At 47.2% G+C, this 15,946-nt stretch overlaps 1 protein-coding gene across 6 annotated transcripts in view; it reads left to right on the top strand.

Annotated features, from left to right (window-relative positions):
- Nucleotides 1-15,946, top strand: part of ATG5 (autophagy related 5) — a 122,957-nt gene that overhangs the window by 23,270 nt on the left and 83,741 nt on the right. For all 6 annotated transcript variants that reach the window (XM_073336911.1, XM_073336909.2, XM_073336908.2 and 3 more), the window contains one exon: nt 12,065-12,227. In XM_073336911.1, coding sequence (XP_073193012.1) covers nt 12,065-12,227 — 163 coding nt within the window. The remainder of the gene's footprint in view (nt 1-12,064; nt 12,228-15,946) is intronic.

Genomic DNA, 15,946 nt, shown 5'->3' with positions numbered 1-15,946 from the left:
TCTTAACAGGGATTAAAAAATCAATATAAGTATGTCCTGAATAGCCAAGTCAGTGAAGACATGCAAAATATTTTTTTTTAAATTTCTGTGACTTGATTTTCACCTGTGTGGACCCTAGCATATGGTGTTTCTCAATGTCATTTGGGCAGGTGATGCCAAATGACATTGAGACTAGAGTATGGGGGACAGTGCCTTTTCCTGAGGTATCGCTGGTCTCCACTGCCTCTTGCAGAAGCTGTAAGTATCTTTATCGAAGGCACCATTATTTTTACAGTCTTTTTTTGTTTTTCAGCATTTTTATTTGTGATTTCCACCCTCTGCTCAGAATACTCTGTGGATGAGCCAGTTAATTCAGAATCATGCAACCACACTTTCTTCTTCTCTTCCTCTTTCCCTAAAAAAGAAAGTTGAGGAAGTGTCTAGAATGTGGGAATCCTTTCCAGTCCTCTGTTGCAGGACTCATGTGCCTGCTGTGTACCCCTGCCAGCCATGCTGTGGGAGATATTGAGGTAGTTATCTACACAGATTGTTGCTGTCCCCAAGGCCTCTTTTTCGAGCTGCAGGAAAAACCTTGAAGACAGGGACCATTGCCTGATTTAACAGGGTTTAGGCATCTTCCTTCCCCTTCTTTCCCGGGGTCCTTATAGATTCACTCCTAGGAAGTTACCTACAAAAGTTGTGCCCTGGGCAGTACAGGGCTCCTTGCCCTCTTTGGTGGTCTCCTGGGACCTTTTTGAAAGACTGACACTCAGATGTGATTTTGTCCTCTTAGACTTCCTCCCAGATGAAATTCAGGGTAAACTGGACTCTGGCATAAAATGTAACTCTGTGCTTCGTTCCACATGTCTATAGAAGGTCTAAATGGGTATGCCCAAAGACTGAAATTACTTGTCCCATCGTGTTCAGACCCTTAAATCTCACTGGTTGAGGGCCAAGTTGGAGATTCCTGTTTTTCATGAAGGTAGGTAAATCCAAAAAAGACCATGGCAGTGCAACATTTTGTTAAGATGCTGGAGATGGTATGTGTCTCCTCTAATGCCTCTGTCCTCCTTTCCAGGACAGAATTCTTCTGTCAACCTAGCTGTGTCTATACCGTGGGTTGGATCAGTTAAACTACAGTGCTCAGGAGTGTGAATGTTTCACCCCCCTGAGTGACATAGCTAGTTCAATCTAAAGTTTAAGTGTAGACCAGAGTTTAGATATGTTGTGGGGGGGGGGGGAGGAAGGTGGGAGAGGAGAGGCATTCAGGAGGATTTTTTCTCAAGTCCAGGCTTATAGCTCTGCATAAGCTTTTGAAGATATTCTAGACTCTGTTCTGGAGCAGGTTTCCAAAAAGAAAACTTTGCTCTTCTTTGAGTGCTTGTTCATGTCCATTGCAATCAGGTGTGCGTGCGCTGCATGCATGCCAGCCGGAAGATTTTTCCTTCAGCAGCCTCCATAGGGTCGGTGTGGGAACCTTCATGGCACCTAATATAGGGCCCTGCTGACCCGCCACCCCCTTAGTTTCTTCTTACTGCCGGTGACAGCTAGCTGGAACAGCTATCACTCTTGCATTGCAAGTGCTTTTGACAGTGTCCTCTTCAGTTTTCATAGTTTAAAATATTGAATTAGTTAGTCATAAGTTAGTTGTTGTAGTTTTTAGGATTTCTTGAGGGTTTCCCCTGCTTCTGGAGTATGCTCCGGTCCCCAGGATTCCAACTATGCGAGGACTGTGGCAAGTTTATGCCAAAGATTGACCCACACTCTTCCTGTCTATGGTGCCTCGGGGAGAGCCATCAGAAGGACACGTGCAGAATCTGCAGGGGATTTCGTCCTAAGATCCTTAAAGACTGGGATCAAAGGCTGAAAATCCTGTGAATGGAAGTGGTACTCCGACTGCAATCTGACTTGGGGTTGGCAGAACCCACACCGAGCACTTCCTCGTTGGTCCGCAATGCTCCAGCGCTGATGGTGTGTGAGTCGACGCCGAGGAAGGACTCTAAAGACTCCCGACACCACCATGGCTCCACCCATAAGCAACCTTCTCTGTCCAGCACCGTTCTCAGTCCCTGGTGCCACAGAAGAAGAAAAGGCTGGATAGGGGTCGCTCTCCCCTTCCAGAGACCAAGGGACCTGCGGCATCGAAACATATTTCGAGCCAGACCACCTCAACTCTCCAGCCTTCCAGGGTATCATTGACTCCTGCCCCGTCTGGGGTACAGTTGAGTCCAAACCCTCCCTGGATTGCCACGGTGGTCACCTCCAGCTCCCCTCAACGCCAGAGGCATTCAAGGCAGCCAAGGACCTCATTTGCCTCATGACGTCGTCCTCCCCGCAGAGGAGAGACAAGTCGCTGGTGACCACGTAGCCCCAGTTCCAATCAAGGGGCAAACCAGCGATGATGGCACGCTGATCCCCATCTCCGGCGCACCTCTGCCCGGCACGGCCCGCCCACGCAGAGGAGTGCACCAGTCCCTGACTTCTTGGCACTGGTCTCTGACAGTCCATGGTCCTCCTACACAGAGATCATGGAGTTGGAGGTGGAATCCAATTGCTCCGATAAGACCAGGAGCAGGAGGTCCAGATCCTGCTGCGACCACCTGCCCTATCTGGCACCATGGCTTCCACAGTGGCAACCCTCGACACAGTGGTCCTTTTGGACACCCTGGGCGTATCACCAGAGCTAAGGACAGATCCAAGGCTCAAGGTCCAGTTCTGTATCAGGGTCCTTTGTGTCCCTGCAGGCACTGCCGGCAGCAGCACCACTGACACCACTGTTGTCTCCTGCAGCTACAGCACCGACACCCCCCCCCCCCCCCCCGACAGCGGCACCACTGACAGCTGCATTCTCAGTGCCACAGGTATTGACAATATCAGTGCTGCTGAAATCAACAACTTCGGCACCACCTGCTTCGGCACCGATGTTTCTGCTCCCAGTGGCCGCGGCACCTGGGGGTTCAGCAGTACCGCGAGACACACGAGGCACTGAAGGGAGTGAGCAGGGCCTGCTCCTAGGCCTCTCCTCCTCATCCTCCCCCGATGAAGCTGTGGTGGGGGCATTGATGGCCCCTGCTCTGGAGGATAACTGGATCCTCCAACAACTTTTACGTCGCGTTGCCCAGAACCTGGGCATACAGGTGGAGTAGGTGGTGGAGGAATCTGATCCAGTTGTCAATACCTTTGCACCCTCCTGACTCTCTCGTATCACCTAACCCTTATTAAAGATGATTTCAGAGATGACAAAAACCTTATGGCAGACCCCTGCATCTCTGGCCCCTATGGCCAAGAGGAATGAGAGGTGGTACTTAACCCCTTCTTAGGGGTATGAACATTTATGCAACCCTGACTCTCTGGTGGTTGATGCAGCCAATCAGCGAGAGCGCCAGGGCTATCAGGGCCCTTCCCCTAAGAATAGGGATGCCAAAAGTCTAGACCTTTTCGGCAGGAAGGTCTATTCCACTGGGGGACTACAGCTCCACATTTCAAATCAATAGGCCATCGTGAGCAGATACGCACACAACACCTGTGCTGCGATGGCCAAGTTTGCGGAGCTGCTGCTGCAGGACTCTCGCACACAGATTTCTCGGCATTAGTGGAGGAGGGAAAACTGATCTCCTGCGTCCCTACAGGCGGCATTAGACGCCACAGATGCAGCCTCATGTACAATGGCCACAGGGGTTGCAATGAGGAGGAGTTCCTAGTTGCAGGTCTCTGGTCTGCCCCATGAAGTCCAACAAACAATCCAGGACCTCCCCTTCAAGGGTTTGGCCCTTTTTTTCCGATAAAATGGATAAAAGTCTCCATTGTCTGAAGGATTCAAGGGCCACCTTCAGATCTTTGGGACTCGGTACCCCCGTCACTCAATGTAGATGTTTCCGGCTGTAGCCTCCCTCTAGGTTCTACCAAGTTCAGAACTGCCAGGACGCTCCTCATAGGAGGAATAGGAGTGGTAGAAGAAGGCAGCACCCCTTCTCAGCCAGGGCTTGGACCAGCCCAAGCCACCACCTGGCTGTAGACCAGCCTTTTGAGGGTGCAGTGGAGGACGGTATACCAGTTCTGAAACTGGATCCAACCCTACTTACCTTCTCGTCCCAACTATCCCCTTTCTACCGTGCACGGTCCTGTATCACCTTGGACGCTGGGTGCTCCGCATGGTAGAGAGGGGATATTCCATCCAATTCTGTGCCCTCCCACTCTTTCATCTCCCTTCCCCGTCCCTCTTCAGGGACCCATCTCACAAGCAACTCCTTATACAGGAGGTGCCCTCGCTCCTCTCTATCAAGGCAGTGGAAGAGGTTCCTCAGGAGCAATGGGGCAAGGGCTTCTACTCCCGGTATTTCGTAATACGGAAAGCCAAAGCCATCCTGGACCTGCGAGAACTCAACAAGTTTGTCCGAAAACTCAAGTTCTGCATGGTCTCTTTGTCCTCCATTATCCCCTCATTGGATTCAGGAGAGTGATATGCCACCCTCGACTTGAAGGATGCATATTTTCACATAGCAATAATTCCAGCCTACAGAAAATACCTCAGGTTTGTGGTGAACAGCCACTGTCAGTTTACTGTCCTCCCATTCGGCCTGTCAGTGGCATCTCGGGTGTTCACCAAGTGCATGGCAGTCTTGGCGGCGTTCCTGTGCAAGCAGCACGTAGAGGTGTTCCTGTATTTCAACGACTGGCTGATCAAGGGCCGCTTCAGATCTCAAGTGGAGGCACAGGTCGGCCTCATAAGAAGGACGTTCGATGAACTGGGTCTCCTTCTAAATGAGGTGAAATCGATGCTGTCCCCTGTATGGAGAATTGAGTTTATAGGGGCAGTGCTAGACTTGACTCGAGCCAGATCATACTTGCCCAGTGACTGAAACCTGGCTTCTGGGAACATCATACCGGGCCTCAGGAATTGTCTGAAGTTTCTAGGACACATGGCAGCTTGTACCTACATAGTACAGCATGCCAGACTCGGGCTTTGCCCCTGTCAGTCATGGCTAGCATCAGTATATCAACCAGTTCAGGAACGCTTTGGACAGTATCATAACCCTGCCTCGCCCGATACTAGACTCCTTCCTGTGGTGGCTTGACCCACAGGTAATATGTGCAGGGGTCCCCTTCACCAGCCCCCAGCCATCCTTCTTATGAGTGACAGACGCGTCAGCTTTGGGATGGGGGACACATGTGGGAGACCTCAGGACACAAGGCCTCTGGACCTTGCTCTGCATATCAGTGTCAAAGAACTGAGAGTGGTGCGCCTAGTGTGCCAGACTTTCAGAGTTTGTATATCAGGGAAATGTGTCTCAATCCTCATGGACAACACCACGGCAATGTTCTGTCTCAACAAATGGGGGTGCATGCTTCTCTCCTCTGTGCCAGGAAGCCCTCAAGCTATGGGACTTCTGTGTAGAGCACTCGATACACCTGCAGGCATCCTACGTTCCTGGGATACGGAATGAGCTGGCGGACCATCTCAGCAGGTCTTTTCACGGCCACAAGTGGTCCCTCCGGCCGGACATAGTGAGCTCAATCTTCCAACACTGGGGCTTTCCCAAATAGACCTGTTCGCCATGCAACGCAACAGGAAGTGTCAATTATTCTGCTCTTTCCTGAGTCACAGCCCAGGCTCCATCGTGGATGCCTTCCTACTTCCATGGGGAGGCCGCCTCCTATACGCGTTCCCACCGATTCCTCTCATTCACAAGGTGCTCCTCAAAATTTGCAGGGAATGAGCCCTGGTGATATTGATAGCTCTGGTCTGGCCACGCCAGCACTGGTACACATCACTCCTGGAAATGTCCTTGGCAACTCCAGTCACCCTACCACTCATCCTGGACCTAATAATGCAGGATCATGGCTGCCTTCGACATCTGAACCTCAAGTCGCTCCACCTCACAGCATGGACACTCCATGGCTGAATGCTGTGAAGCTGTCCTGCTCTGATCAAGTCAGACAAGTTCTCTTCGCCCTTTCACAAGGGCACCGTACCTTGCCAAGTGGAAGAGATTCTCAGTCTGGTTGGAGCAGCATCTTCAGTCTCTGACGCTCGCCTCTGTGCCATTTATACTGGACTCCGTCCTCCATCTTAAGCAGCAGAGATTGTCCATGTTGTCAATAAGGGTTCACTTGGCCGCCATCTCTGCCTTCCATCTGGGTGCAGAGGGGTGCTCAGTCTTCGCGAATCCAATTGTCAGCCATTTCCTTAAAGGTTTTAACAGACTATCTTTGCAAGTACGACAGCCTATCCCATCTTGGGACCTCAATCTGGTCCTTTCCAGACTTATGGGACCACCATATGAGCCATTGGCAATGTGCTCCCTGCTTTATCTCTCATGCAAGGTGGCGTTTCTGGTGGCGATAACCTCCGCTAGGAGAGTGTCTGAGCTCAGGGCCCTTACATCAGAGCCCCCTTACACAGTATTCCATAAGGACAAGGTTCACTCAGATCTCACCCAGCTTTTCTCCCAAGGTTGTCACCCAGTTTCACATCGAGGACATCTTCCTCGTTTTCTACCATAAGCCCCATTCAAGCATCAGGAAGCAGAGGCTTCACTCATTGGATGTCTGCAGAGCGCTAGCCTTCTATATCGAGAGAATGACACTGTTCCAAAAGTCCATCCAGTTATTCGTGGCGGACAGAATGAAAGGTCTCCCTGTCTCATTGGAATGTATCTTGTCATGGATCACGTCATGCATTCGGGAGTGCTATGACTTGGTGTAGGTGCCCGCTCCGTCTATCACCGTGCACTCCACCAGGGCTCAGGCCTCCTCAGCAGCATACCTGGCACAGGTTCCCACCCAGGAAATCTGCACGGTAGCAATGTGGTCCTCTGTACACACTTCCACCACGTACTATGCGATCACGCAGCAGGCCAGAGACTATGCGGCCTTCAGACGAGCAGTGCTCCAATCAGTGGATGACTCTGACCTCACCTCCTGAAGTTAGGCTTTTGAGTCACCTGATTAAAATGGACATGAACAAGCACTCGAAGAAAAAACGGTTACTCACCTTCTCGTAACTGTTGTTCTTTGAGATGTGTTGTTCATGTCCATTCCAATACCCACCCTCCTACCCCTCTGTCGGAGCAGCAGGCAAGAAGGAACTAAGGGGGTGGTGGGTCGGCAGGGCCCTATATTAGGCACTATGAAGGCACGACTCCAGGGGACACCCAGGCCGACCCTACGGACGCTGCTAAGGGAAAAATCTTCTGGCTGGCATGCACACACCTGGTTGAAATGGACATGAACAACACATCTTGAAGAACAACATTTACGAGAAGGTGAGTAATCGTTTTTTTCCTGCCGTTTCCTCTTGATGTCTCAAATCCTGTCTATCCTCATTTAGAGGAATAAGCCTTATTTCTCTGGGTGTAGATTTCTAATCAGCAATTGACCCCAAAGGCTTATATACCAACATCATTCCTTTCAGAAGTCAGACACCAAACCCATGCTGTTCCAGAAACAAAGGAAGTCTGGCAATAGCCTTCTTTTCCTTTATCCCTCCATGTGGTGGGATGGACAGGACAGGACCACTTCTTTCCAGTCTAGTCCTATTATTCTGTGGTTCCACTTACGTCTTTGTGGGAGACTGTCTTTACTTAAACAGTTGATTTTCAAAATACGAACAAATGTCCATGATTTTTCCTTTCTCGTCCTTTTTCGTTGCCTTCAGAGCTGGGCAGGTGAGCAGCTGCTGCTGGCTGAGAGCCCAGTTCTGAAGGTAGCTCTGGCACTCTGCAACAGCACAGAAGTAAGGGTGGCAAGGTATGGTATTTCTACACTTCTCCATTGCTGCTGGCAGTGGCTCTGCCTTCAAAGCTGGGCAGCGCAGAAGTAAGGATGGCATAGTATGGTATTGCGGTAGTAACTGTACCCACCCTACCCCCACACTGACCCTGTCTCCTGGCAGTGTCCTCTATTTGGGAACTTTAAATATGGTATCCTCCCCTCCCCCCGTGGCAGGGCACATGTGGCCCTTCCCCCGTTGCTGTGGGGGAATGGAAACACTTCTGATGTTTGGGACATGCTTGGCCTTGTCAGGAGGAGGCAGCAGCTCTGGGTCTCCCCTTTTGCAGGAACTCAGGTGAAGGGCCTGGCTAGGCTTTTTAATGCTTTCCTGAATCATTGGTGTCTCCAGCGCTATGGTCTGACGGGGCTAAAGCACTGCCCGCCCCCCCACCCCACCTGCCCAGCAGTAGATATCCAGGGACACGGTGGTTTCTGCTGCCAAGAGGTGACTGGGGAGGGAGCTGTGGCCCAGGCCCCTTTTTTGTGAGATTGGGTGGGGGTGGGGAGTTGGTGCCTGAAAATCCCAGCCTGAGGCAGGTCTGATACACCTCCCGCGTCCTCCCAGTAGACTCCTGGCTGGGCTCCTAAGGTTGGGAATGACGGGGTAGTCAAATGTAAGATATATCAAGGAGGCTCTACCCTGGGGCAATCATCCCTCCCATCCCCTTGCACATCTCTCACCACATATTACAAATCCCTCTCCCCTTTATGCTAGCTGAGAAAATAAAATTCTCCTGTTTTCTGCAAAAATACTGGGTTTTTTTAGAAGTGGGGAGCACACATGGGAGATAACTCTCCAAAGTGGAGCGTGGAGCTAAGTTCCCGCTAAGCTGCATGGCCATGCGGCAGGCTATCAAATGCCGCACAGGCAGGGAGAGGCGCCTCTCCCCTGGCCCCAGGCTGCTGCGGTGAGAGAGGCCTGGGGGGAGTCCTCTCTCCCCGGAGCAGCCTGCACCCCAAACCTCTTATCCTTGGCCCCACCCCAGAACCCACACCCCCAGCCAGAGCCCCCTTCCGCACCCTGAACCCCCATCCCCAGCTCCACCCCAGAGCCGTTACTCCCCCACCACACCCTAATCCTCTGCCCCAGCCCTGAGCTCCCTCCCACCCTCCCAACTCCTTGGCCCCACCCCCGCCACACATCTCCTCCATATTGGTACATGTAACAAATTCATTCCACACATGGATATAAAAAATTAGAGGGAATCTTGGTATGCAGCAAAAATAGTTTGGGAACTTCTGACTTAAGACCAATAAGCCATGACCTTTGCCAGTGTCTGGGTCTTTGTCATGAGGAGGAGCTATTTCATAGAACTTCAATCTTTTCCTTCTATTCAACAAACTCATAAAAAGAAGGGAAAATATTATTGACCCTTAAAATAAGAACATAAGAGCCATGTTGGGTCAGACCAATGGACCACCTATCCCAGTATCCTGTCTTCTGGCAGTGGTCAATGCTAGTTGCTTCAAAGGGAAGGAATAGAACAGGACAATCTTCAGTGACCCATCCCCTGTTGTCCAGTCCCAGCATTTGGTAGTGAGAGGCTCAGGGTCTCCCAGAGCATGGAGTTGCATCCCTGACCATCTTAGCTAATAGCCATTGATAGACCTATCCTCCATGAATTTAGCTAATTCTTATCTCATTCAGATAAAGGTCATCACCCCAGTTCATTCAAATCAGCATCTCCAAAGGTGTATTTTGATACTTGTGTCTCTTGAGGTTGAAGGTTACTTCTACTCCCCATCCTGAAAGGGGATGACACATGATTGTCAGAGCTCTGGAGGGGCTTCTTGTGTGTTTCAGAAAGCCTTTGAAACAGCCTTCCCTTTAGGTGCTCCCTTCTTTATCGGGGCCCTTTTCTGTGCCCCATTTCTGAAATCCTGAGTCTCTGTGTGGCTCCTGAGAAGAGTTTCCTCAAGAGCTTGAATTTCTTCAGTAAGGTCTTCAACAGCTTGTTGCATCCTAGAATGAAGAATTAGCATAGCATACTATAGGGTCTGTTCTGTCTTCAGTCTGGTGTGTGGATTGTACAACCTTGTCTAGAGAATCTCTTTCCCAGCAATTCTGGTGTACGTTCAGGAGGGCTTTGTTCAGGATCTTTTCTATGTACCTTTTAGGGCTCTGGGCTCTGCCATTGGTACCTGGAGGAAAGCTGTATGAGGGCTAATTCTTAAGTGACCAGATTTTGCCAAGAGATACTTTAAGGTCCAAGTCAAGTCTCCAGTGCCTCCCTGTAGCCTTAACTTGGTTTTAAGATCCGTTTTTCTCTAACTCACATGAATCCCTCTATTCTGACGTGGAAGCTAGCCACCTTAGTGATCATCTCTTTGACCCTAAGAATTAGGAAGCTTGTGGCATTCTTTTGTAATCTTCCATTCAGGATTTTTCATAAGAAAAAGGTAATCCTTTTGTACCTGCCAGTCTGTCCTTCTAATGTAGTTTAATTCTTCCACCTTAATCAGGACATTTATCTCTCAAACTTCAATCCTCCTCCCTCATCACAGAAAGAAATCCTGTTGCTTTTCATTAACGATAGGGGAGATCATCCAAATTTACTTTTATTGTGCTCAGGAGTTCCAGAAGTATCAAGCTTTGGGTTCTTTTTGGGGGATCTCATAAGGGGAAGAATTTGTCCTGATTTGTCCTGTCTCTCTGGATTGGCTTGTGTATCCAGTGTGCTTACTGTTATGCTGATTTCTGTTAGAAATACAAATGCCTGATGGGCTTGGTCATCACCATCACACTTTAATTCAGTTCAATTTTTTTTTAATCAGTGGACTAGATGCCCACTAACAGGGGCACTATACTCCCTGGGAAAGGAAAAAGTTAAATTATTTTGAAATTTATCACCATTCAGGGGTTTATATGTCTAGTACATTAAGTGTATTGTTTCTCAAGTTGTTAATCTTTTGGATTTGCTAAATAAGTGCAACACATCTAGTATTTGGAAAAACAAGGTTTCACTATAATTTTTTAAAAAGGAAAGATATAGTTACTGGAAATTGCTGTCTTTTTAAAAGTAGTAAACCTTACATCTGTAGTGCTTGAGAGAGTACAATGCACCAGCTTCAGCCACATAAAACCATTAAAGAACCAGTTAACTAATAAATAAATCCTAGCCCTAACAAGTAAAAATAAGGCTGGTAAGGATTTGCACTGTCTTCAGGGGAAAGTACTTGCAGCTGGTGTTGCCTTATCTATAGGGCCCTACCAAATTCATGGTCCATTTAGTTCAATTTCACGGTTATAGGGTTTTAAAAATAGTAAATTTCATTATTTCAGCAAATTAAATCTGAAATTTCACGGTGTTTGTAATTGTAGGAGTCCTGACCCAAAAAGGAGTTGGAAAGTGTCACAAGGTTATTGTAGGAGGGGGTTGCGGTACTGCTACCCTTACTTCTGTACTGCTGCTGGCATTGGCACTGCCTTCAGACCTGGCCAGCTGGAGAGTGGCAGCTGCTGGCTGGGATCCCAGCTCTGAAGGCAGAGCTGCTGTCGGCAGCAGCGCAGAAGGAAGGATGACATGATACGTTATTGCATCCGGCTGTCTAGCTCTGAAGTCAGCGCAGAAATAAGGGTGGCAGTACCATGACGCACCTAAAATAACCTAGCGACCACCACCCTCCCCCCACCACAACTCCCTTTTTGGTCAGGACACTCAATTTGAGAAATGCTGGTCTTCCCTATGGAATCTGTATAATATAGGGTAAAGGCAAACAAAATACCAGATTTCACAGGGGGAGACCAGATTTCGTGGTCCGTGACACGTTTTTCATGACCGTGAATTTGATATGGCCCTACTTATCTATATTGTCATATTACATGTAGTATCTGATACTGTGTGTTGAAAATTTGGTACAATACACCCAAATGGAGGAAATAAAAATGAATGACTGAAAGAAACTGGTAAACTGCCCCATCAGGAAAGATGCTGTTGGGAGGAGATAACTTACAGTATTATCTACCATTGCAGAGAAATGGCCAACATATGATACCAAAGCTTAAAAGGTGTCAAATACTATGCAAGCATTGAAAAATTTCCAATTTGATTATTGGGGGTGTTTTTTCTTCCAAGAGTGAAGCCATGAAATCTGAATGATGCTTTGGTTATAAATCATTTTTTCAAAACTTAAATCTCTTAATTCACAAATAGGTATTGTGACTAAACCTGAAGTCTATAAACTGGATGAGGATTAATGATCTATTTGCTTTGTCTCTGTGCTTGCTGAAAAATAAATATTTTTGTCTATTACTAAGAGATGCGCAATATACTTATTTCTTTTGGTCTGTGTTCTTAAAATTGTTTTGTAGAATTTCCCAGAAAAGGACCTACTGCACTGTCCTTCTAAAGATGTGATTGAAGCTCATTTCATGGCTTGTGTAAAGGAAGCAGATGCCTTAAAGCACAAAAGTCAAGTCATCAATGAGATGCAGAAAAAGGATCATAAACAGCTCTGGATGGGGTTACAGAATGGTAAATACAACATGTCAAATTAAAGAAATTTCGATTTATTAGGATGTTAGAAAAGTTTTTCTTCAAAATCTGAATTATTGTAGCAGGGTCATGTAAAATGCCATTTTCCACACTGTAGTCTAATCAAAGGGCTAAGCAATTTAGTGGAGATTCAACTGTTTTTCATCTCTAGTACCAAGATGCAAGTCTAGCTTGAGATCTTCTGAGAAATAAAACTGGGTTGTGACTCAGTTCACATCACAGAACCACATAATATTTAATGTAGTTTGATGCAACTGCCAGTCTGAACTTGGGAAACACCCAGATCTTAATTAGTATTGAGTATGACTTATCTCTAACCCCCCAAAAAGTGGTGTTCTGGTTTATGGTTTGAGATCATTGCTGGGGCAACAATGGTAAACTTTCATTACAATTTCTGGCATATGAATAATCTTGCCCATTCTCCCACCCCAAATTTAAATTGGGAAATGTTCTTTATCTGCCAGCTAAGCACCTTTATAACTTCATTTCTTACAGGATGTAGATATTTCACTAACTGCTGACTAGATTATGAGAAAAGATTATAGTACTTGTGTAGTAAATGCTTTAAAATATATTTTCATATCTTTTTTGTATGTCTGATTTCTAGAAGATGCCATTGGTTAATATTGGTTAATCTTATACAAGTTATAAACCATTATTCCTGGGGGAATTCTGCACCAAAAAATTAAAAATTGTGTGCACAATATTTTAAAATTCTTCAAAATTCTGCATATTTTATTTTTCAAAATAATACTATATAATCATGCCACTTTCAATTATTTTGGTAACTTATTTCAAAATACCTGTCAGCAACTATGTCTGTAACAATACAGACACACAAAAAAGTTCCCCGAGGAACAGAGAGTTAAAGAACCCCCTGTTTCTCTTCCCCCTTCCTCTCAGAGCCCAGCGGGGGGGTCAGACACTTGCACACCTCTTCCCACCAGAGCCCAGCTGCAGGATCTACCCCAGCCCAGACACCACACCCTCTATTATTCCCCCAGAGCCCAGCCACGCCCCTCTAGCACCCAGCTGCAGGGCCTCATCCAGCCCAGATACCCGCATCCCCAAGCCCCGTAGCCCAGACACTTGCATGTATCCCCTACCCCCACCCCCAGAGTCCAGCTGTAGAGCCTCCCTGCCCAGACGCTTGGACCTCGTCCTTCCCCAGTGCCCAGGCATGCCCTCCCTCAGTTCAGACACCCACACCCCTATCCCCAGAACCCAGGGATTTAGAGGGAGAAACAGCCTGATGCTGGGTCCTGGATTTGTGTGAGTTTCCTGCAGGCAGCCTCCTTCCTTCAGGTGTGCTGAGAACTGCAGCTGCCTAGAAACACCCTTCCCCCCGGCCCATTCACCCTGTGTCTTCTATTTGCAAGCTGGGCTCCTTTGAGTCCAGCAGCCCCTAGTGGTGACCAGCAGCTCTGCAGCCTATTTCTGTGGGAGAAAAAGGAAATTCTGTATGTATTACAGTAATTTCTGCGCAAATTCTGCATGTACAATGGTGCAGAATTCCCGCAGGAGTAAAACCCTTCAAATATGTAAATTTAATGAGTTTAATGTATAAAACACTATACATTACATATGAATATGTAAATCATACCAAAATGCATATTAACTTGAGCAACACAAGGAAAACTCTTGAATGTAAACCAAGTACAGTAAAAGCTCTTTTATCTGGCACTTCACCGATCAGCAAACTCTATAAACCGGCATTTCTGATCCGCACTGAAAGTCCAGTTTATAGTGCGGTTGGTGTGGGGCCGGCAGGGGGCTGGGGCATGGGAGGAGCCGCAAGGTGCATTCTGGGAGGGAGTTTGGGTCCGGGAGAGGGCTTGGAGCAGAGGGTTGGGGCACAGGAGGGGCTTCGGGAGCTGGATGGGGGGGCTCACCTCCAGAGGCTCCCCACAAGCAGCTCCCTGTCCCTGCTGTTGCTGGCAGAGGTGCAGCCAGGTGGCTCTGCAGGCATGCTGCCTCTGTCCCCCCTCTCTGAGTGCTGACTTTGCGGCTCGCAGCCCCTTGGGAGCTGCTGGGGGAGGCGCCTGCAGATGGAGGCAGCGTGCCTGCTTGCAGAGCTGCCTGGCCGTGCCTCCACCACCAGGAGGAGCAGGGATGGGGAGCTGCTGGAAGTGAGCCTAGCCTCCCCCTCATCCGGCACCCCAAACACCTACCCATGCCCCAAGCCCCCTTTCGGACCCAAACTTCCTCCCAGAGCCTGTGTCCCGCAGTCGCTTCCATGCCCCAGCCCCGCACGCATCCCCTGCCCCTGCACTCCAAACCCCTCCCTCTGAGTTAACTGGCATTCTTAATTTGCCAGCACCCCCCGTTTCCCCAGCATGCCCGTTAAAAAAGGTTTTACTGTAAAACTGCATGTTAAGCTTGAGAACCAATAAAGTCAGGAAATTAATTAAGATTTAACATATAAAATGTCAGCCTGAATTTGTGGGGTTTTTTTTCCCCTGGTTAATGTCAGTCTGAAATTATTCTGGCCATTTGAAGTAGCTTCTGGCTTGCAAAATAACTAACCTCTGAGTTTGTTAGCCCCAAATACTGTTAGTACTGATGATGTCTTCCCTGGGGAGATGTGATGTTTTGGGTCCCGTAAGGGACAGTGGGAAGATGAAAGAGTCATGATAGTTTGACATTGGTTGGTGGAGGTCTGAGAGATGTAGTTAATATAATTACGTAGATTTGCATCCTGTAATTAGTGGGAAATAGCTTTAAAGTTTGGGTCAGTAAAAAAAAAAAAAAAAAGATTCTGATTAGTTGTGAATATCCATTTTGGTGTAAATGCAGCTAATTGGGTGAGTGACATATTTTTCACATTAACAGTAAATACAGAATTTTAGCTGGCTGAAAACCATATTACTCTTAAAAGTAAAGTATTTTAAAAGGGCAGATTGTCTTGTAAATCAGTAAGAATGCATATTTTCAGAAGTTGTATTTTGAGAAAATGGTTTGCTATACCCATATCCATCAAACGAAATAACAGTATCATCTGTATCGTAAACAACTGTATTAAAGAGAAATGGAATGGAACACTGTGCCTACGTAACGGTTTCTTGTTTTGAGACCGCTAATATTTTCTGGACTCTCAATATTCTTTGGAAATGAAAACTTGTCATTTGTGTGGTTGTCCCAGCACTTAAATACACATAGTAATGCTTTGTGTTGGTAGTTATTTGCTCTTATTTTATGACTAGCTTTATAAAAAGTACAGTGAACGATTTACACAATTACCAAGTGAGTATTAAGGTATATCAGGCATATTAGAGAAAGGAAATAATATGAATGAAAGTCCCTCATTTGACATACGATGATTTTATTCAGGTGCTACAGAATCCTGTAAGGATAGGTCAAGGCATAATTTGATGATCAGTTGTTCTCCATATGCACTGAAGTTAGGACAAGAAGTAGTATGCTTAGTTTGCAGCGAGGGAGATTCAGATTAGATATTAGGAAAAAATTTTAACTATAAAGATAATTAAATACTGGAATAGGTTACCAAGGAAAGTTGTGGAATCCCCATCATAGGAGGATTTAAAGAACAGGTTAGACAAACACCTGTCAAGGACAGTATAGATAATATCTAGTCCTGCCTCAGCCCTAGGGAATGGACTAAATGAACTCTTCAGGTCCCTTTCAGTTCTGCACTTCTATAATTTTTTGATTACTATAAATAATAAATTGAGGAGCGA

Source organism: Lepidochelys kempii, chromosome 3, assembly GCF_965140285.1.
Source record: "Lepidochelys kempii isolate rLepKem1 chromosome 3, rLepKem1.hap1, whole genome shotgun sequence".
In the NCBI taxonomy this organism is placed as follows: Eukaryota; Metazoa; Chordata; order Testudines; family Cheloniidae; genus Lepidochelys; species Lepidochelys kempii.
Note: the sequence above shows the minus strand (reverse complement) of the source record. Positions and strands in the feature narration are given on the sequence as shown.